General features: G+C 55.4%; 1 protein-coding gene across 3 annotated transcripts in view; it reads left to right on the top strand.

Annotated features, from left to right (window-relative positions):
- The window catches only part of SLIT3 (slit guidance ligand 3), a 616,611-nt gene that overhangs the window by 479,244 nt on the left and 114,758 nt on the right, over window positions 1–22,609 (top strand). For all 3 annotated transcript variants that reach the window (XR_010746197.1, XM_066342686.1, XM_066342687.1), the window contains exons 9-12: window positions 2,088–2,229; window positions 11,850–11,921; window positions 17,267–17,338; window positions 21,576–21,647. Coding sequence is in view for 2 of the 3 variants with exons in the window: in XM_066342686.1 (XP_066198783.1) it covers window positions 2,088–2,229; window positions 11,850–11,921; window positions 17,267–17,338; window positions 21,576–21,647 (358 nt within the window). In the remaining variant the exon portion in view is untranslated. The remainder of the gene's footprint in view (window positions 1–2,087; window positions 2,230–11,849; window positions 11,922–17,266; window positions 17,339–21,575; window positions 21,648–22,609) is intronic.

The following is a 22,609-nucleotide window of genomic DNA, read 5'->3' as shown; positions in this document are numbered from 1 at the left end:
GGGTGGACAGGAAAGGTTGGGAGGGATGGGTCTGCTGGCAGAGTGACTAGGATACCCTGGCCGTGTGGGTGGGCTGGCACAGAGCGAGCCTTAGGAACCGGGCAGGTGGCCTTTGCCAGCACTGAGAGCCTGTGACTCCAGGCACGGGAGTCCCCTCTCCCCAGAGCCACTCTGGCTGACCCTGTCGACCAGAGCTCAGGGCACTGAGAGCAAGGAGCCTCTCCTCGGGGCCCTCCCAGAAGGTTCTCTCCCTCCTTGCCTCTCCTCGGGGCCCTTCCAGAAGGCTCTCTCCCTCCTTGCCTCTCCTCGGGGCCTCTCCAGAAGGCTCTCTCCCTCCTTGCCTCTCCTCGGGGCCCTTCCAGAAGGCTCTCTCCCCTCCGGAGCTTGCTGACACCCAGCCCCCAGGTTTGCAGGGCTCCTAGGGCAGTTTCTCTCCTGAACCCATCCTCTCGCTCACCCGGGGTGTGCTGTGGAGTCGGTGCTGTGTGCCGAGTCCCGTTTCAGGCTCGGGGGCGATAACAGCAATGAGACGGGAAGGGCCTCTGCCCTTGCAGAATTGACGCAAAGGAGAGGGACTTCAGCCATCAGAGCACTCGGAAGGCTCGCAAGGACATGGGCTGGGCCTGTGAGGAGAGTGCCCCCAGGGCAGAACGGACCCATCGCACCCCCACCTTCAAGCTGCAGTGTTTTGTTTCAACAAGAGAGTAACGTCCTCACCATGTGTGAATGCAGGCTGGTGCGCTGCCAGTCGGGAGGCTCACAGAGGCTATAATTACCTCTCTGAGTAATTAAAGGTGTTGTTAGTGACCTTGTTAAGGAATCTTTTTCAAAGGCTTTTTAAAAGCCATGACAACGCCCCTGGAAATCTAGCGCACTGCCTCCAGAACCAGCTCCCAGCTCTGAAAGACCCAGCGCTTCCCAGGGGACTGAGCTGCAACCTGGGTCTGGTTCAGCCAGAACAGACTTCCGCGTGCAAGTCCACCGACGCCCCTTTGAAAAAAAACCTCCACTTCGGAACGTCCTGTTACCTCTGTGAGCCCTTGCACATAATGTCTTTCTCCCCCACCCCTTTTTCCGAAAAACCCCCAACCAAGTAATATTTTGACAGAGCAAAAGAGAGACAGCCCTTCTTTGCCCTCTGTCTCAACGATGGAGAGGCAGTAGCTCAGACGCCAGGCTTCTGAGGCGCCCCGAGAATTTCTCCAACAGGCAGGACGGGGCGTGGCCATTGCCCCAGTGTGTGATAATCATAGTGTTCTCACTGGTTCATTGCAAAAACTAAATAAAATACTGCATGTAAATAAACACGTGGACAAGGGTGCAGACACCGGGCACCCTGGCACAGCGGTCCCAGTGTAAGCTCTTTACATCTTTTCTTTTTTTTTTTTTTTTTGTATTTTTCTGAAGCTGGAAACGGGGAGAGACAGTCAGACAGACTCCCGCATGCGCCCGACCGGGATCCACCCGGCACACACACCAGGGGCTATGCTCTGCCCACCAGGGGGCGATGCACTGCCCCTCCGGGGCGTCGCTCTGCCGCCACCAGAGCCACTCTAGTGCCTGGGGCAAAGGCCAAGGAGCCATCCCCAGCACCCGGGCCATCTTTGCTCCAATGGAGCCTTGGCTGCGGGAGGGGAAGAGAGAGACAGAGAGGAAGGAGGGGGGTGGGGGTGGAGAAGCAGATGGGCACTTCTCCTGTGTGCCCTGGCCGGGAATCGAACCCGGGTCCCCCGCACGCCAGGCCGACGCTCTACCGCTGAGCCAACCGGCCAGGGCACTTTGCATCTTTTCATGCGTGAGTGACTGTGAGAGCGACTCTCTCTCTCAAAGACAAGGATGAAGGGATGACAGAGCAGGTGGAACAATCCAGAAATAGTCAGGTCAAGGTCAGAATCTGTCCTCTGGGCTGAATACGTTGCCCGTGGCAGCTGTGTCTACGAGACGAGGGACATGGCAGCTGGCGATCAGTCTTCAGGTAGCTGATCGGGCAATGCTGCCTCGTTGGGGAGCCGGCGGCAGTCGGGGCGCAGGGGCCCAGGCGGCTCCTGACACGGACATGCGCTGACCGCTGTGTTCTGGCCCCACAGGCCCCCACTCGGAGCCTCCGTCCTGCAACGCCAACTCCATCTCCTGCCCTTCGGCCTGCACCTGCAGCAATAACATCGTGGACTGTCGCGGGAAGGGCTTGACGGAGATCCCCGCCAACCTGCCAGAGGGCATCGTCGAAATGTAAGTGCCCCGTCTGCCGCCCTCTGTCCCCGACGAGTTCGCCTCTCTGTCTCAGCCAGTCCTCCGGGAGACTGGTGGCGCGCTGGGCTGTTGGCGCTGACTGTTAGAAACACTCAGGAATGTCTGCTCTCCGGCCAGGGCTTCCCAGGGTGACAGCTCAGTGGTCAAGAGCATAGACTGGAGCACAGTCAGTAAACTGCGGCCGGTGGGCCCAGTATATGCCGACCACCGGTGTCTTTAAATAAAGCTTTATTGGAACACAGCCACACACTCATTTGTTTGTGAATAGTCTGTGGTGGTCCAGCAGGGAGTCGTGAGTAGCTATGACAGAGGAGTGTGTGGCCCAGCACAGTCTAACATGTCCTGTACAGTAGAAGTTTGCCAGTCCCTGCCCGGGTGTCACCCTGTGATGATGTCCTGGCCCCACCGTTTACCAGCTCGCTGACTTTGAGCAAAATGATTGCTCTTTTCCATCTCTGGTTTTCTCAGCCATGATAAAGGTGATAATTATAGCATTCTCCATGGGTCGTTGCGGAAACTTAAATGAAACAAGGCATGTAAACACTTAGTACGACCCCCGGCACGTGGGCAAGGGCTCTAGGAAGCGGTGGTGGCGGAAGGATACGAAAGATGAAGTGGTCTCACAGCCGCCGCCATCTGAGCGAGAGACGGAGTGCGCTCCCGCCCCTCTCCGGTCAGACTGCGTCGTCCAGAGGAAGCCTGGGGCGGAGGCAGGACTGCGCGCGTTTATGTGTGTGCACAGCTGTCCGATGCTTCAGCAGAATGTGTTTGCCCGCATAGCTCAGCCTCGTCTACTCTTCCATCGCGCGTTAGGAAATGGCCAGTGTCTTGGTCTGGATTGAGTAGAGAGACCCCGTCACCGCGGACCCCCAAGAGCACTCTGTATATGACAGTGATTGTTTTCATTTTCTACCTTCACCTTTCGGTGGCTTTACTAAAAACGCGATTAGGTGAAGCCCTCCCACTGGAAACATCATTAGGTGAAATCCCTCTAAATAAAAGACACACATTTCCCTTGTCTCTCCACTTCATCATCTCCTCCTCGTCTTCGTCCTCCTCCTTCTCCTCCTCTTCCTCCTCTGGGGCGCTTGTGTTCCCAACACATTCCAGTAGATGGCCCATTGACGCTTTCATTCATACACTCATTAAAAAAAAAATAGCTTTTGTGAGTGCACTGTATTCCAGTCATTATTCTGTACTTGGGGAGGGTCAACAAGTAGACAAAATTTCTGTTTTTATGGTGTGTGCTTGCATTCTAGTGGCAGGAAGAGTGTGAGAAACAATAAATAAAACAAAGTAAATAAGATACTATGGTAGAAGGTGGAAGGTTCTATGGAGAAAAGTAAAACAAGGAAAGGACTTAAATGATACCAGAAAAAAGTGAATATCTGGAGGAAAACTATTGCAGGGAGAGGGAATAGCATGTGCAAAGGTCCTGAGGTAGGAGTGTGCCCGGTGTACTGCAAGGCCAGCAGGGAGTAAACACAATGGAGAGAGTTAGGGGATGAGGTCAGAGGGGTAAGAGGGACCAGATCGTGGAGGCCTTTTAAGGACTTTGGGTTCACCCTTACTGAGATGAGAAGAAACAGACGACTTACAACAGTGAAACTTTAGTTTCTTCTTTCTTCATCTGCTTCGCCAGCTTTTCTCTGATTTCTTTTAACACTTTCTTCCCCACCTCCTGTCGATGTAATCCATGCCTCCACCCCCGTCCTGTGGTCAGAAGCAAAGTGTCCTTCTGACCTGACCTCCACACCTTCTGCTGCCATCACCCACCTCACCCAGGCTCAGCCTTCCTGCTGAGGCAGGAACCAACAATTAATTCCCCTCATGTCTTCCTGTAACTCTTCTCGGCCCCTCGTCGGCCACGGCTCCAGCCTTGAAGAGCCCCTCTGTCCGTGGGGTTCCCTTAGACCTCGCCACCTCTCCTGCCCATCCCTCAGCGCCCCTTCTCCCCCCGTTTCTCCTTGTTCCTGTCCTTGCTCCCCTCCCTCTGCGCCCTGGCCCCTCTCTATTTCTCCTTCTCTTGCTCCAGTCTCCCCCTTCTCTCCCTCTCCCACCCATGGTCTTGACCCTTCTCTTCCCAGCCCCATTCCTCTCTCCACCCAGCTGGCCCTTTGCTCTTCTTTATGAGAGCCTTCCGCCTTCCCTGTCCATCATGCCAAGGGAGGACCCTGGCCCTCTCAAGATGGGTGGCTGTTCAAGACTGAATCCCTGCCAACCTTCATGCCATCGCAGATTCCCACAGAGCGCTCCTTTCTCCCTCCACCGGCCGGGTTTCCTCTTTGGCGGGCACAAATTTCCCTTGACCAGATCTCAAACCACAGCCCAATGAAGGAAGCCAGTCTAGTGCTCAAGCCATGGCTGTTGACCGCCTACCGCACCCCTGATCCAGGAGCTCTGAGCTGCCCCCCCTCATACCCCCCCAATCATCCCTAACCCCGGGGCACTCAGCTCAGGTGTCGGGGAGAGAAATTGCAGATGTCCATGTCAGGGGGGGACCCATGCAGCCCAGACCACACCTGGGCTGTCGAGCTCGCACCTGGACATCAAATTCTAAAGCGGACAGTAACAAGCTAGAGCAGCTATTTTCAAAAGGCTCTTTCATTATTTTTCCTGATTTAGGATAAAGTGAGAAAAACAAGACCAATGTGATATTTCTCCATTGAGCAAAAATACTCAAAATATTTTTTTTTTTTTTGAGCAAAAATAATTTAAAGGCGGGTTCTGTATTTTTAATTCTTGGCCTTTCTTATTCTGTTATTGTTGTTATTAAAAATACTCCTTTTTATATAAAATTATGGCCACCAAAAGCAGAATCTAAGTGAGTGTGTGTTAAATGTGTGTTTAATTATATGTGTGATTATTATGTCATTATAAATGCATGTTTCTATATAAATATGCATTATGTATGACACAGAGAGAGAGATTGCCACAACTGGTCTGTAACCACCTAGCCTATGAAATCCAAAACTCTGGAAGTGACCACCTGGCTAGAGTGTTTCTAAAAATAAGCAGCCACAAACAACAGCCAGGGACCCACATTCTGGCTGTAGCCCCGGCTTTTAGCAACTAGCTGATCACCTTTCTGAGTCTTGGTTTCCTCAACTGAAAAATGCAGAGGCTCATGGTACATTCCTAGTGAGTCTCGGGAAGGTGCCTGGATGCCGTCGGATCTTTAGCATTGGATCTAGCACATGAGAGAGACCGTGTTAGCAAAGATTGCAGTGATTGTACTACTGCTGTTACTATGACCACCACTTCTATTGGGCACGGTGAGAGGGATTAGAAACCATGTTATAGGAGCTGAGGGTCAAGAACCAGGCTAGCCACTTGCATCATGAACTGAGCCTGGCTCGTCGTCATGCAAATGGATGCAGGCATGCAAACAAGGCTCCCCTGCTCCTGGGGCACCCACAGCCCACCAGACAGACAGACTGCCCAGGACTTCTCCTGCTGTGCTTGTCTCAGTCTCCTCTGTGGTGAAACGGAGCTGAGAGATCAAAGCAGGTGAGGCGAGACTCCGTGGTGAGGAGGGTCCTGGGAGAGGGGACGGATGAGAGAGAACTCGGAAGGGGAAACCTACTTGCTCCCGAAGGCAGCGAAGCCCGTGCTCGGGGGCCTGTGTGTTGGCCGAAAAGCCTTTCGAGCAGCTGCAGTGCATCCTCTCAGCAGTGAGAGAGGACCAGCAGATGGGGGGAGGGGGGGGGACTGAAAGATGAGAAAAGGGGAAAGGAGAGTTGTTGAAGCTGCAGGCTGCACCCCAGGATGAATGGGGAGTGTCTGATTTATCCCAAAGTCAGCCGAACGTGACCTTTTCTTGTCCCTCTCGAGAAGCCTGCCCCGCGCTCATAACTGCCTGTGCAAGCCCTTCTCCTTCTCCGCCCTTCCCCCTTCGGGATGCGGGGCAGGGGCAGGCTGTGTACGCCCTCCTCTCACTGCTCAGCTAACGTGATGCTCTCAGACCTGGGGAGGGGCTCTGTGTTCCCCAACATCTGGGGGCAGGAGCTGTCTCTCATGCAAAGCGGCGTGGCAGACTCTCTCAGCTTCTTTCTCAAAGCCGGAGCTGCTCAGAGGAGCGCGTGTGCTGGTCTCCCCACACAGCAGAGCCAGCTCCTCTAAAAATAGCTTTCTTCCGGAGAACCCACAGTGCGACCGTTCACTGCAGATTTTCCTCGAAACGGAGCTCCCGTCAGCCGCCCTGTTCCTGCCGCTCCCCGACGTTCCTCTGAGCCAGCTCCGGCCTCCAGCGGCGGTGGACTCTGGGAAGAGCCAGAGACCCGCACGGCCTCTGCTCTGTCACTGTCAGCCCGCCCTGTGGGTCCTCTGGACTATAGCGGGACCATCTGTACTTCGAGCCCCCATCTGAATCTCTGTCCCATCTTCTTCCCATTTGTGCTCCTTTCCCCGCCCCTCTACCGTGTCACCCAGCGCCTCCTGCCCTCTGCCGTGGCAGGTGCATGTATTCAGTGGAGAAAGTGGGGAAGAGCCAGCCTCACCCTCCACCTAGCCAGCCTCACCGCAACCCCGTTGTTTATCTGGGACTGGGAGACGGCTGCTTCACAGAAGCAAACGTCCTCTGGAAATCACTGACATCAGTGATCCTTAAAATATTTCGAGAGCACCGGGTTCCTGTGGGGCTGCCACCTGGAAGGAGGGGGGGGCAGGTGGTCAGAAGAGAAGCCGAACGGGCAGCAGCGGAACTAAGAACAGAGCCTCGGGGTGGACGGTCCTGGGTGGGAATCGTGGTCCTGCCTCCTACTTCGGGCGTGTCTCTTTCACGTCTCCTGAGTCGCCCAGTCCTCCCCTTTGAGAAGGGAGCCCTGTCAAAGCTTCTAGAGATTGTTGATGAAGATTAAATAACATGGGGAAAAGTAACACGATGTTTGGAATCTAAACGGAATCCAAAAAGAAGGAGGAAAAAAAATGAAAACTTATGTGCATGTATGCATCTACGACTGTAGAGAATGATGAGGCTTAAGTTTCCCGTTCTGTTCTTCATTCATTTTTTTCCGAAGATGAAAAGAAGAATGTCCTCTGTTGGAAAGCACCTGAGCATTTGCGTGTAGTAGGAACAAATTTGGCTATGCGTCTGCACCTCTGGTTTTTTGTAGATAGTGCCAGGTGCTCTGCAGAGCATGTTAGGAATGGCTCAGGTCACATATGCCCCCGTTCCTTACCTTTGCTGTTAACCAAACAGGTAAACTCAGTGGGGATGTCTAGGACTCGCTGCCTTTCTGAAGAACCACCAGGAGCAAAGGTAAAGAAAGGGAGAGGCCAGGAATATGACCCTGACGGGGACCTGCCGCCTCGGCCCTGTTCCGAGCACAGAGAAGCACCAGGAACTGAGTCTCTGAGCTCGGAGATGGTGTCTTTTCTCCAACTGCATGGCCCAGGGTGGCTCTGGGGAGGGACACACATGGCATGTCCTTCCCTCAGCAGGACCGGGACACCCTAACAAGGGTCCCCAAGCTGAGGGAAGACTAAGAGAGATGGGGAAGACTCAGGAACCACTGCGGACCCTCACGAAGGTGGGCAGGCAGTTAAGAACACAACATCTGAATCAGAGCCACCTCAGTGCAAGTACAGGCTCTGCCACTTCCTAGCAACCTGACATTAGGCAGATTGGCCTCTTTGTACCATGATTTCTCCATCCACCAAGTGGGTATATCAGCCAGGCCACCTGGTGTGGAGGGCTGTTGGAAGAATAAAAGGGGCCAGGGGGTGAAGAGCACAGTCTCTGCCCTGAAGAGGGCCCCAGGAAACGGCAGGTGCTCGTCTCTGTCCAGCCGGGCTCCAGAACCTCTCTGCCAGGTGACTCACAGCCGCTGCTGGTCTCCCCGGCACTGTGTTGACTTATGCGTTGCTAGAAATATATTGCGTTCAGTCGCATGTTTGCAAGAGACAGATCATTGAGGAGCCACCAAGTAACCAGGGCAGATCCATACAGAACGTGAACGGCCGAAACCCCCATCAGGTGGCTCCCGGCGTTCCCGCTGGCGCCGCCGGAAGCGGCTCGGACACGTGACTTGTGCGTTCATTTTTTTGTGCTGGTTCTTCTGAGTCAGTTTGCAGCCCGAAGAATGTTCACTGGGCAAAGAAAGACACACTTGCCGGTTTCAGGAGACCTCAAGGGGCTCCTGGCTTCAGACACGGCCCTGTGCGTGTGCCGGTCTCTGCTGATGTTCCTGCCGCTTCTGTCCTTCACGCTGGATTCTTTGTCCCTGGGAGTGGGGCCCTGTGTGTTTGTTCCGGGCTGTAGGACGGGGCTACCAGTAAAAGCCACCAAGGGCGCCCGCTGATAGAGATGTGCTTGCGTGCATGCACACACGCACACACACGCACACGCACACGCACCCCAGCCTCACTCCCTTGGTGGCAGGGTCCCTGAGGAGGAGCACAGGCCAGGACGGGAAGATCGGAGGGTATTCAGTCAGGCTCAGTGACGGAGAGTGCGGGCTTCCAAACTGGAGGACATTGCATTTGTGCCCCAGCCGTGGCTCCTCCTGGCTGTGTGAATCCCGACAAGTGCCTTAGCATCTCTGAGCCTCCACTTCCCCATGTTTAACTGGGGATAGTGATAACGATGGGGATCTGGCCCCCCCACACACTCCCGCCGAGAGGTATAATTATCGTTAGACAAGTCGGGTGGAGCTCAGTCTGAGCCCTCACTTCTCAGCGCCTGCTACACATGAGCACTCATCATCATGGCTACCCTGGCCTCTCCTTTACATTTGAAGTAGCTGACTACTCACAACTCCCCACCCCAGGACAAACCGAGGCTGCTGGGGCAAGGGTGACGTCCCTCTCAGGGCCTTGGCGTTGCCCTGGGCTTGGCTATCCAGCAGCGCAAGACACGGAGAGGTGGCCGAGACACAGGCCCTCCCCAGAGTGCAGGACTCCGAGCCCAGGGACAGGGACAGCATCCCCGCAGGGCGGACAGGCTCAGGTTGGAACTCCTTGTTCTCAGTTTGATCGTCACACCTGGTGTTCTCTTCGCATCCCGCACCCACATTCCCGTCTCTGTTCCGTCCTCCCGCTGTTCCTGCCGCCTTCCTACATAACACCTGCTTCTGCAGAGGCTCAGAAAGAGCGCCGGGGTCCTGACCTCCTAAACGGTTCCTATGACTTCGGAAACGCCACGTTAGTCCATGGGCCTCGGTTTCCCCTTTTTTTTTTTTTTTTTCAAAAACGGTGGCGAGGCGGTGTGTTCAGTGGGCAGAAACAGGGGGGTGGCAGTGCTGCCCCCACCGCACTCGGGTCCTTTGGCGATCCCTCTAGCTCTGACGTTGCTCGTTCACCAAGTAGGGCCTGCACGGCTTGCCTCGCAAGTGTGAGGATTAGAAGTGATCATGGATATAAATCAACTCGACTCCATAAGTGATAGCTCTCCCCGTATGGTAGCGATAAACTTGAATTCTGTGCTGGGCTGTCTTGAGCTGGATTAAGTCACCAGATGACTAAACCCTCCCGCTCACAGATCCATCCCTCCCTCAGCCATTCACCCGTTCCCTAAAGTGGAGGTTGATTGACGGGGAACATCGCGGACAGCCAGCTGACCTCTCGCCCGGCGCTGACCCGACTGGCACGGGCCCTTGACCCACAGCCAGGAGCAGCGGGTGGTCTCACACACGCAGAGGGGGCTGCTGTCACTAACGGACAGTGGCTCTCTCCCGAGGCATCACCCAGACGCAGTCCCTTGCCAAAGTGGCGAGTGAAACACAGGATTCCTGGAGGGAATGTGCCACCTGACTGGTGGCCCCCGAGACCCACGGAGCTGCTGTCGTAGCTGAGAAGCCCCCACTGAACTCGGCTCATCCGGAAAACGAGAAAGTCCTCGGAACTTCTCAGTCGAGGCAGCCTGCCCGAGTCCGCCGCCTCGGTGGGTGGCAGTGCCCAGTAGTAGCAGGAGCCCACGCCTCCAAGACCCTGTGAGTGCTCCGTGGCTGACCGTGAGCCAGCCGGGTCCCTGCCCGGCCCACCGGCACCCAGGTGCCCAGAAGAGCCCCCTCCGGCCCCCTCCAGCGGGCCACAAAGCCTTTCGCAGCAAACCGCGGCGATCTCGTTTGTAGACTGGACTCATCCGGCAGCCAAGAACGATCTGTCCTGACGCTCCCTCCCTCCTCTCCCCGCCCTCCCTCCCTCCCTCCCCCCTGCCTCCCTTCTCACGGCCTGGAGAGCGATCTGTCTGTGTTATGGGTCGGCCTGACAAACCCTTCCACATTAGCCGCGGAGATGTTGTTTGAAATGGGAAAATTGCTGGCAAACTGCTCCATTAGCCGTTCCAGTAACAAATACTCTGTTCCCCCCAATGAAGATGAGATCGCAGAGGCACAAATTAATACAACTGTCTCCCCTCCTCTGCAGCGGGGATTACTCTTCAAGATGAATGGGCCCATCCCAGCCAGGAATGTGCATCCAGGAGGTGTCGCCTCCGAGGGAGCCAGTTCCTCCCTCCCCTTCCTCCTGCGCCCCCTCCCCCCCCTGTCCCTCCCCGCCCCCCCCCCACTCCTTTCTCTATGTCTTTCCCAGCCAAGGGTTTGGGGAGCATCCTTGCCAAATGAGGAGGCGATGAAAAGATCCGCACCCCGGAGCCCAGGGAGACGGATGAGGGGGAGAGACGCCGGGTCTTCAGCCTGGGCCGGGGCGTCATTCATCACCTCTAATCGAGGGCCCGGCTCTGGCTCGGGCCTCGTTCCCGCCACACCTGTTCCTGGTGACAGGAAGTCATTGGCGAGATGGAAGAGTGAAGAATGGAGGTGCTCGCGTGCTCCCCGCGGCCCCTTCCCCGCTCAAGGAAGCGCTGGGCCTGCGGCCTCTCTCCTCCTTGCAGAGTAAGAGGAGAGGAAGCATTTCAGGAGCGTCCGTTTGGTGTGAAAGGCACGGATTCGAGCGGTGGGCCGGGGGAGCGATGGTCCAGCCGGGCCCCGCGGGCCTCCGGGGTGTCAGGGAGCCGGGATGATGAATGTCGGGTGGGCAGGTAAAGACGGGAAGTCTCTCTCTCTCCAGCAGAGTGGAACAGCCAGTTGAAAAACCCAGAAATAAATATTGAATCATGATGCTGTACACCTGAAACTAATATAATGTTATATGTCAAATATGCCTTTAAAAAAAAGAAGAAAAACAGAAATGACATCAACCGTTGTCGTTTCTGCCTGTATGGGACCCCAGTAGCAGTGCTGCTGAGTTTCAACGGAATAGTGTCATGTTCCCGTATAAGTATTACTAGTCCGCAGTCCCTCCCTCTTCATCCTTTCTTCTCTTTATCCCCATGACTTTTCAGCACTCTGTTACTTCCGACAGCTTGCTCTGAAGAAGCTGGCTGCCTCCCAAGCCAGTTGACAATAAGCAAGAACCAAACTCCTCAAGGAGAAGCCGTCCCTGCCGGCTTTCTCGAAGGGCAGTGAGTCCCCAGGCCGGGTGCCGCGTCCACCGGAACACCCGTCCCTGGCGTCTCTGACGTCGGCCCGGCGTTCGCCTGGCTTTCCTGACCCAGGACATGTGCCACGTGGCGGAGCGGCCGTCCCATCCTCAAGGCCCTCGGCAGCCGCTGGGGAGCGGGTGGACGTTCACTGACTCTCCTCTGCTCTGTTTCCCAGACGCCTGGAGCAGAACTCCATCAAGTCCATCCCCGCCGGAGCCTTCACCCCGTACAAGAAGCTGAAGCGAATGTGAGTCCCCAGTGGAGGGAAATGGGCCCATGTGTTTGCAGCTTGGGGGATCACATGGCATGTGTGGGGGGGCAGCCTGCTCACATGACAGGCGGTGTCACATTTCTCCTGGACAGCTCAATGTCAGACCTAGAATGCTCTCCTGAGCTTGGGGGGTCAGGTTCAGAAGTGTCACATTCCGATGGTGAGGTGTAAGGGTGTTGACACTCACACACCCAGGCGGACAGCTAAGGGCCTCTCCAACTAGAGCCAAGTAGAATGATCTGGGTGGGAGGTGGAGCTCAGATGACCTAAAACCCCTATACTTTTTTATTGTCCCTGGCTTTGGAGATGGGGACCTTAAGTAGGAGCATCAGTGGAGATGGGATGGTGGCCCTGTGTCACTCTGTAGCACTCGTTGCTATAGCCGCACACAGTCGCTGAGCAAACACTCGGTGGGCGTCCCTGCGTGTGAGGGCTGTGCTCGGACCTGTGGGCAGCACGGCGAGCTGAACAGAGTGGTTCCCACGGGGCTGACACACTCGAGCGGGAGAACACAGAGATGAACTTGGTGAGCACTGGAAACTGCCACATACTAGAAAGTAAGACGAGGGAAGGGAAGGGGACAGAGAGGGACCGTGGGAGGTCTTTAGGAGGGTGTGCAGGTGGCCCAAAGGAAGGAAGGGAGTCATGACAAGCTCTGAGGGAAGGCCACATGAGAGGCCGTGGGCAGTGCACATGGGTGTTTGTGCAGGGGAGTGTGCATGGGTGTGCATGGGGAGTGTGCATGGGTGTTTGTGCAGGGGAGTGTGCATGGATAGTGTGCATGGGGAGTGTGCATGGAGAGTGTGCATAGGGAGTGTGCATGGAGAGTGTGCATAGGGAGTGTGCATGGGTGTTTGTACAGGGGAGTGTGTGTGGAGAGTGTGCATGGGTGTTTGTACAGGGGAGTGTGTGGAGAGTGTACATGGAGAGTGTGCATAGAGAGTGTGCATGGGTGTGCATGGGGAGTGTGCATGGGTGTACAGGGAGAGTGTGCATGGAGAGTGCATGGGGAGTGTGCATGGGTGTTTGTACAGGGGAGTGTGTGGAGAGTGTGCATGGAGAGTGTGCATAGAGAGTGTGCATGGGTGTGCATGGGGAGTGTTCATGGGTGTGCATAGGGGGTGTGCATGGGGAGTGTGCATGGGTGTACAGGGAGAGTGTGCATGGAGAGTGTGCATGGGTGTTTGTACAGGGGAGTGTGCATGGGTGTACATGGAGAGTGTGCATAGTGTGCACGGGTGTACATGGGGAGTGTGCATGGGTGTACATGGGGAGTGTGCATGGAGAGTGTGCATGGGTGTGCATGGAGAGTGTGCATGGGTGTGCATGGGGCTGAGTGAGGAATAAAGTGGTAGGGATGGTATCGGAGAGGCAGGGAAGACCTAGATCCCTTGGACCCATTAGACTATGGTAAGAACTTTCTGTTCTTGCTCAGTAAGGTAAGAAGGTTCTTATCCTCCAATGATATGACTTGCCATGACTGTCCTCAACATCCACATTACCACTGTAACCAGCATCACTGCCCAACTACATCCTCCTAACGCCCGGTGACACCGGCCCTGCTGTACTTCCCTACCACGGCCACCACTGAGAGCGCCCTGGCCCTCCCCCACTGTGGCCGCATCATCATTAGCCCCACCCTCCCCATCACAGCACTGCCCTGAGCCCTGTTCTCTGAGTCACCAGCCCTGGGTGCTCTGAAGGGAAGCCGGTAGGGTTCAGAAACGACTCCCTCTTCCGGCCCGAGAAATCATTTATCCCAGCCCAGTCATTAAAGATGCTGTTCTCATTGCTCTCCCTCACTCTCCGGGCCCCACAGAGGGACGAGCGAAGGCAGGTAGAACTACACACGGGTCTGCCGTTCACCTCCGCTCGACGCTGATTCATCGGTCTCCCTTGAGCAGGGGGCCTGCGTTAAAGAGGTTAAGTGCCTGCCGACTCCTTTTATGTTAAAAATAAACATCCCCGTGAAGCAGTGGCACGGGTAGGCTTTACCCTCAGATCTCAGGAAGCCAACCTCCCATCTCCCTGGAAATCCAAACCAAACAAGATCTTCTCCTGGTACAATTCCAGAAGCGGAAACCAACTTTAAATGAGACAGGCCTAAGCGTGTCCCTCTTCCCTCCCCGTGGCCGCGCTCCTGCTGCAGGAGCTGTATAAATATCGGCCTTAATATTTAAAAGCCTGGGCCATTAATCTCCCGGGCTCCCTGCCTCCCCAGCTCAGTCTCCATACCCCACCCCCCCACCCCAATTCATTTTTAAAGCCCAGCTCGATTATGCAGCCAGATAGTAATTTCAGTGAAAAATGACAAGTTCGGTCACTGCCCCAACCTATAGCTCTTGCATGATTTAAGTTACTGCTCTCATTTTTTGTGAAGTTCAGGTGATTTAGAGTGTGGCTATGTTTTACTGTCCTTTCTTCCTACTGTCGGACTTGCCATGATCTGGGCATTCAGAATTCATAAGACCTTCTTAGTCGCAACCTGGAAAGAGGGTGTCATTTTTTTTTATCACGTCTATTGATGTTTATTACGATGCCCTTTTTTCCCCCAAGCGTATAGTGGTCGGGATGAGAGACCATAGGATCCCGGGTGGGAATGACTTTAAAACCCTACATGTGAATTCCTCATAGGTGAACTGACAAGTGTGTCTCTATTATCTAACAAAGACAAGTTTCCCCTCAACTGTGAGTGAGCCACATCCTTCTCTTACCTCTAATAATGAGACGACTAGGAAGACTTCTCCCTGAATGAATGGCTTTTCCCCCTCCAATGTCTAGTGGCCAGCTTTACTATAAAATTATATCCAGGTAAAAACGAGTATCAAGGTAGAGAAGCCATTTTTAGGGAGAGTCGGAGGCACTGGGGAAGACCTCTCGGTCTTACAGGGCTGGGTCACTGGTCACAGTGGCCCTGGGGACAGACCTGGGTTGTTCGACTGGAACAATGTGTTGAGTTCTTCGTTCGCACAATCTCAGGAAGAGCAGAATTCCACGTCTGTGTCACATGCTTCTGTGTCCGGATGACCCTCGTTGGCACTGGACTTGCCACTTCTGTCCTGAACAGTCTGGAAAGGCCACCCCTCTCAGTCTTTCCATTTATAAGTCCCAGGAGACTGCGCTGGGTCCAAGACTGACCAGATTCTAAAACATGGGGCCTATAGTGTGACTCAGGGACCACCTGCCTGGAAATCACCCCCGGAAATGTGTAACATAGGCAGATTTCTAACCCGATCCCCCAGCCAACCCAGTCAGACTGTCTGTGGGTGCGTTTTCATAAAAACGCCCCAGCGAAGTCTCGAGGTTTGAGAACCACTGGTCGGGAGTGACCCACATGCCCAGAGTCTGTTCTGGGACCACCCAGCTGGGGATCGGGAGCGGTCAAGCATGGAGACAGGTGGGCACCTGAGGCCTTTCCCAGGTGCGGCCTTCCTGTCCTGGCCGCTGCGTTCTGCATCCACCACAGTGAAGGGTGGGGGAGACTCGAAACTGCCTAGTCAAGTCACCTGTGAGCCCAGGATCCCCCCTCGCAGGGCTGCCGCTGTTCCTTCCTGCAGTTACCAATGAAGACGCATTCCTAGCTAGACGATTACGTTTCTCCAATTTCCACTCCCCTCCGTCTCCAAAACCACGAGACAGCTCACCGCGTGCTGCAGCGGGGTGGGGCTAAACACCCACCGGCCCTCACAAGGCTAAGGCACAGGGCTTCCGCCCCCCCCCCCATGTCACCACCACACCCTCATCACAGAAAGTCCGCTGCGTACCAGACATCTAAGTACCTTGTAGGGACATCCCAGGATCAGGAAAGCAACAACAACAACAAAACCGTCGCTCTCGCCAGTCTGATCTGAGCGCAGACATGGCGCGCTTGCCTGTAAGACCTTTCCCAAGCAGCCACGCCAAAGGCGAGCGAGATTAGGATAATCCGGGGGCATTTGCTTGTTAAGACCCTTATACAAAAGTGGAGTGCTGAAGAAAAGCCTGGGCTAAGCTGACGACTTTGCGAGCACGACCTGCAGATTTGTTAGAGGTGATCCGCCCGTAGACGGTTAAGCAGGACAGCTATGCCCGAGAATGAGAAGCCTTACCCTGTGAGGGATCTTTCCGCCGCAGGCTCTGGGGCGGGGCAGGGAGGGAGGGAGCAGAGGCCCAGGCCGGGGTGGCCACAGGCCCTGATGACGGCTACTAGGAGGAGAGGAACAGGCCACAGGAGTGTGCTTAACAAGCCAGGGTCTGGGAGGTCCGGCCCCCTGGAGGCCGTTGCTGCAGAACCTGCTTAGATGAGCTTTCTTCTCGACGTTCCCTTGTGTCCTCCTTGTGGACCCGCCATAACCCTGACGCCCCCTCTTCTGCCCCAAAGCAAAGAACCATTGATTTATTTTATTAAAGAGAAAGAACTAGAGAGGTTCCTTGTGGCTGGAATTGGGAGCATGTCTCCTTCCAGTGACAGGAGCCCAGAGGCCACCCAAGCTAAGGACTCTTGAGAGCAGGTGTTCCCCGCAGTGAAGGGTCGTTGGCAAGGACTGGAGGCCGGGTGCTCGGACGTCCCCGGGACGCCGGGCAGTGGCTCTGAGGAGGACCGGAGCCTCCCCACCAGCGCGAGCAGGTTCACCGCCCTCTGACACACAGCCGCCCTCTCGCTCGCCTTGTCCCGGAGCCCTGGACAGCGGCGTCCTGGGGGTGCTCCTGTGCACGGGGCCCCGCCAGCGACAAGTCCACGGCTCCCAGCCATGCCACGGCACCCACGTGATGAGCTGCCTCACGTGGCCTGGAGGGTGCTCTGAGCCTGACAGGGCCGTAAGTCCGGCTCACAGCCTGCTGGCAGGTCGAGTAGGAAACGGCACCGGGGAGGTGAAATGACTCAGGGGTTTGGGGGAGAAAAATCAGTGTTGGCTGAGGCCGTGAGGCAACAGGATGCTTCGAGGACCCCCGGCCTGTTTGGGGGAGGCTGGTTTCCGCTTCATTTTTGCTACAATTGTGGGTAATGTGACCTAGACAAGGCCCTGATTTGACTGGGTGCCATTTCCCACCTACCAGATGAGGGCTCGCACGTGCAAAGCCATATGTCAACGTCCAGGCGCCCTGGGTGAGCGTCCTCTGAAAGACAGGACGCGTGGCACAAATGTAGTGGATTTTATCTTGAGGTGGTTGGATTGAACAGTCTTGAAGCCCTCCCTAGCACGGTGAATAAGTAAATGGGTTGATTAACTAATCGTCACCGTTTTGAACACCTGACACGCTTGCGTCCCACTTAGGAATAGCCATGTCCCCCCCCCCCCCCATTGAGCCGGGCTCTCAAACTCTCCCGTTCCCGTTTCTAGAGACATCAGCAAGAATCAGATATCGGACATCGCTCCGGATGCCTTCCAGGGTCTGAAATCGCTCACGTCGCTGTAAGTGGGGGTGCAGTCGCTGGGGGTCGGGGAGGATTGCGTCTGTGTTTTTCCGGAGGTGTTTATCAACACTTTATGTGCCCTCACACACTTGTGGCAACCTAGTAAGAGAAACAAATATTTCTTTGGGGGAGATTGATCTTGGGGAATATTTCTACAACCTACATGCATTATTTTTATTGATTAAGTGCCCAGCAGCCTTCCCAGTTATTGGCTTTAATTCAAATACATCTTCTCCTCCAACCACAGTGCCCCTCCCACCCCGCAGGTCCAGCAGTGCTCTCTGGGGGGCGGTGGGGGCAGGGGAGGGGCTGTAACCTGGGTATGTCACCTGCGGGCCCATTTCCCCACAGTGTGGCTTTGTCAAGGGAAGAGCACATGTTCTTCCTAATTTGCAGAGTTTTTCTCCAAACCAGCCTCATGGCCATTGTTTGAAAAAACATCCATCCCCCCCCCCATAAGTCCTTCCTTTCTCTGATTTTGAAACCCCAGGGCAGCCCACTGGGTGGAACCAGAGCCTTGCCCATGAGGGGCTCAGAGACCCACCGGGGCATGAAGAGATGGAGCTCTGTCCTGACTCTCTCAGGAACTCACCCCGTGGCACAGGGAAGTAATACCTTCCCTGCCTAACACGTGCGTGATGCTGACAGCGGTTACAGGGATGAGAATTCCTGGCAGAACTTACTGAGCACTCGCTGTGTACCAGGTACGGGGAATGCTGCGAGCTCCCCCACCCGCCCCGACACCACGGCCTGGGATGTAGGCTCTACCCTCCTCTCTCTTCCGTGGTGGAAGAAAGTGGGTGATCTAAGCTCCACTTGGGATAAGAAGCCGGGCTTCTTATCAGCTGTCATCCTGGCTGAAACTGCGGCATCTCACACGGCACCTGGCACAGTCATTGCGCAGAAGAAATCCTGGTGGATACACGAACGTAGTTCATCTGAAGCCCTCTCGCATCAAGAGGGAGCGGCGGGATTCGGACCCAAGCGGTCAGACTCCAGAGGCCGCGATCAGATCGTCGTGCTGAGCTGCCTTTGGAGAGAGTGGGGAAAGGAAACAACAGGATACAACGAAGGTGTCGTCGGGGGGTGTGATTTATGCCATTTGGTGACCTGTCCATCCGGGCAGGAGTGAGGACGCTCAGAGGCAAGCTGTCCACGCTTTGCCTCTGTTGGCTAAGTCGCGACTGGTGACAGGTGACAAGACGCACGTCCTCCCCCCACCTGGCCCCGTCCCGCTGAGAACGGGCTGTGGACAGGCAGGTCCCCTGATGCGGCCGTTGCCTGCTGCTTGCAGAGTAAATGAGTTTCATTTATCGGATAGAACATCTGGCCGGGATATCAGAGACAGGATTGTGTGTGAGATTAGTGTCTGCTTACTGTGCTGAAGATCACAGAGGAGACGGGAGCGCGGCCCGCTGCCCCCAGGACCCGCCCCCCGCCCCCGCCAGCCAGCTCCCCTTGTCTGGCCCCCTCTGCGGGCATGTGGAGCCGTCTGAGGACCAGGGAGATGTTTCTGGTCTCTGTTGCGGGAAAAGAAATTCAAAATATGGTTGCCAGACGTGCGATCGGCGTGCCCCTGGCCGATTCTGCACTATAGTGGGGTGCCGTCTAAGTGACGTGCCTCTCACCCCCGGTGTCTGTATTGTCCATGCAGTGGACCCCTTCTGTGTGCCGAGTAGGGTCAGAGGGACTGAGAACGTGGCCGCAAACTGGACGGACAAGACCCTCCGCCTCATGGGGCTCTGAACAAAAACAGACTCCATCCAAACTCGGGAGCAGCCCAGCTAAGGGCAGGAGAGCCTTTACCCCGCACCTGTTCCATTGAGCTTTCAACAGCATTGGTTGTGCCGGACGCCCGGGTCAGTTCTCAGCTCTAGGGACCCAGTCATGACCAAGCGACGTGATGTCCCCCCGCACACAGTCTGCAATCAAGGGGGGTGGTCGGGGAGGCACAGACTAGTTCTAAAATACATAAATATGTAAGTACTATCACACGATAGAATGAAAAGTGAGGAAGAAAGAAAGAAAGAAAGAAAGAGAAAGAAAGAAGAAAGAAAGAGAAAGAAAGAAGAAAGAAAGAGAAAGAAAGAAAGAAAGAAAGAAAGAAAGAAAGAAAGAAAGGAAAAGAAAAGAAAGAAAGGAAACTGAGAAGAGAAGATAGAAAGAAAAGAAGAACAGGTAAGAAAGTAAAAAGAAAGAAAGAAAGAATACGAAGCGAAAGAAAGAAAGTAGGGAGAGGGAGGGAGGGAGGGAGGGACGGGAGGGGAAGGAGGGAGGGAAGGAAAGGAAAGGAGAAAGGAAAGAGGAAAAGGAAGAAGGAAAAGGAAAGGAAAGGAAAGGAAAGGAAAGGGAGGGAGGGAGGGAGGGAAGGAAGGAAGGAAGGAAGGAAGGAAAGAAAGAAAGAAAAAGAAAGGAAGGAAGGAAGGAAGGAAGGAAGAAAGAAAGAAAGGGAAAGAAGGAAGGAAGGAAGGAAGGAAGGAAGGAAGGAAGGAAGGAAGAAGGAAGGAAGGAAGGAAGGAAGGAAGGAAGAAGGAAGGTAGGAAGGAAGGAAGGAAGGAAGGAAGGAAGGAAGGAAGGAAGGAAGGAAGGAAGGAAGGAAGGAAGGAAGGAAGGAAGGAAAGGAAGGAAGGAAGGAAGGAAGGAGGAAGGAAGGAAGGAAGGAAGGAAGGAAGGAAGGAAGGAAGGAAGGAATAATAATGGGACAAGCAGGAAGAATAATAGGGGGACAGGCTGTGAAAAACATTAACCAGAATACTCAGGAGGAACTTCCCAAGGAAGAGAGACTGGCGCTCAGACCTGGAAGGTGTGACCACGGCATCCAGGACAGCTCTGGGGGGCCCGGGGGCCTGCACCCCAAAGCCGCAAGGTGGGCCCTCAGCCCACGTCAGCCTGCCTGCCAGCCAGAGCGTGACTTTGACCCACGAGGCTTCCAGACGCCCGTGCAGATGAGTGGTGGATGACGTGAGGACGCCCTGCCCCAGACCCCTGGTCCTGCCACCCCCCCCTCCCCTGTTGAGGAGCTCAGACGTCAGCTGAGCCGAGGAGACAGTGACATCACCTCATCTGGCACAGTGAGCAGTGGGACATTAATATGAATTAGACATGTGAGCCTGAGCCATCATGCTGACTTTTATTTAGTCATTAATTCATTGAAACATTAATGAGACCCCCGCAGGCTGAGCGCAGCGCTCACTCCTCACGCCCGGTGGCGTCTGGACAGTGGGGGGCTTGGTTTATCCCCCCACCCACCCCGCTCGCCAGCTCCTCACCCCGGCTTCACCTCCTCAGGGACACGCAACAGCCGGCGTGCGGACTCAATATTGCATTCTTTCAGTGCGCCTCTGGCCCCAAAAGGGAATTAAAAAAAAAAAAAAATTCCTCCTTAGCTAAGTTCCCTCCACCTCAGAGGAGGCTGGACCCAAGAGAGAGCCAAGCCTATGCCATGGATGAGAGCAGAGAGAGGCCAGAGTGTCTTCAGCACCTGTGCTGAGGGCCAGCGGGACCCACCGGGCACAGGCCAGGGCCAGCCCAGGCCTGGGAGAGCCAGGGTGAGGGAGGCCGCAGGCCTGCAGGACAGAGAGGCGGAGGATCCAGACTTCCCTGGCTCCGGGGCTCGAAGGATCGGAAGGAGGGCTGGAGCGTGGACGCGGGCCATCCCGCCGAGGTCACAGTTCCTTGTCCCCCCTTTCTTCCTGAGGGTCAGCTCTTGACTCAGCCATCCCTGAGCCGCCTGGATGGGACACCCGGTCCCCAAAGCCCTGTCTAGGTGGGTGGCGAATGGACTCAGCTCAGGAATTCCTGGGATGCAACGCCATGTTGAAAGGAATCGTCCCGTAGGCGGGGCTGGGCCTGATCGATACTCACGGAGGACGGGAGGACACAGGGCCAGCCAGCTCCCCGCTCGTCTTATTTATTGCCGGGGTGTGAGTCACACCAGCAGTGCAGGGAGACACCGCAGAAGAACTGTGTCTTCCTATTGTGGATTATTTATTGAGCCGGGCTGCCCAGGAGTGACCCCGGATGGAGCCGCTTCTCGCCTCCCAGACAGCCTGTGCCTCCAGCCCCGGTGGCACAGGGCCTCTGCTGTCTCACTGCTGAGGAGAAGGGACAAGGCGAGCCGGGGGACGGGACACTCTGAGAGTCCGCCTCCCCGGTCCTGGCCTTCTACACGGATGGGTCCCAGTGGCCTCACGCCCGTGCTAACAGCCACCCCCGCCATCTCCGTTCTCTTCCAGGGTGCTCTACGGGAACAAGATCACCGAGATCGCCAAGGGACTGTTTGACGGGCTGGTGTCCCTTCAGCTGCTGTGAGTAGGAACTTTGTCACTGTGTCTCTGGGGCTGTTTTGCGGGCTCTTCCCTGCAAACTTTGAGCCATGCTCTGTCGAGTTCTTCTTTCGCCTTCCTGCACACCAAAATGAAAAGAAATCCGAGCTGTTCGCCCCTTATCTCTGCCACCTTTTGTTGGAAGGCGAGCCCAGGAGTTGGCAGAGGGAGGCCAAGGTCAATGTGAACAAACCTGGATGGTACCATTCCAGGAGCCTGGCCCAGGCATGGGCACCAGTCTGGGGGCTGGAAGGTAAGCCAGAGTTGACTGCTTCAAGGGGAAGCACCCTGCAGGTGCGTGGGAGGAACAGGGAATTGGAACACACACACACACACACACACGCACACGCACACGCACACACACCAAATTCCAATGCCGAAGGCAGTAGACACGTGACCTTGAGGAAGGGCGGGGTGAGGGGGTGAGATAATCAGAGAGGAGCATAAGCAGTCATCAATGTGACTCTCTGGGTAAGCTGTGGCTGAGCAGGGAGTGCTTATTTAATTTAAAGGAAGATTTGTTGCCTTGAATTTTAAGCTCCGGGATTATTTATTTGCATTTATTTCATTCTGGTCATTTGAGCTTAAGTGTTTGAAGAAGATAATTGAACTCTGATGTGGAGAGGCAAAGAGAGGCATTTAGCTCATCCTGCATTTTAAGATTTTATGATGAGGGGAGAAGTATCTCGGGTTCGCGCACAGGCGGCTGTAGCATCTACACGCGTATTCCGTGCGTGTGCGCATGCGCACACGTGCACGTTCGCTCCGTGTCCGCATCGTGACTCCTACCGGTGTTCGGAATCTTATCTTGAGCGTCCCGTGGGACTGCTCCTCCTTCCAGCCTGTCCCTCCTCACGTCCTGACTCCCTACCCTTCCCACGTCCTCCAAGGCTCGGCCTGGACAGATCCCCTCGGACAGCACGAGGACGCGCACGGGCGCATCG

Source organism: Saccopteryx leptura, chromosome 6 (genome assembly GCF_036850995.1).
Source record: "Saccopteryx leptura isolate mSacLep1 chromosome 6, mSacLep1_pri_phased_curated, whole genome shotgun sequence".
Classification (NCBI taxonomy): Eukaryota; Metazoa; Chordata; class Mammalia; order Chiroptera; family Emballonuridae; genus Saccopteryx; species Saccopteryx leptura.
This window is presented reverse-complemented; position numbering and strand designations above follow the sequence as displayed.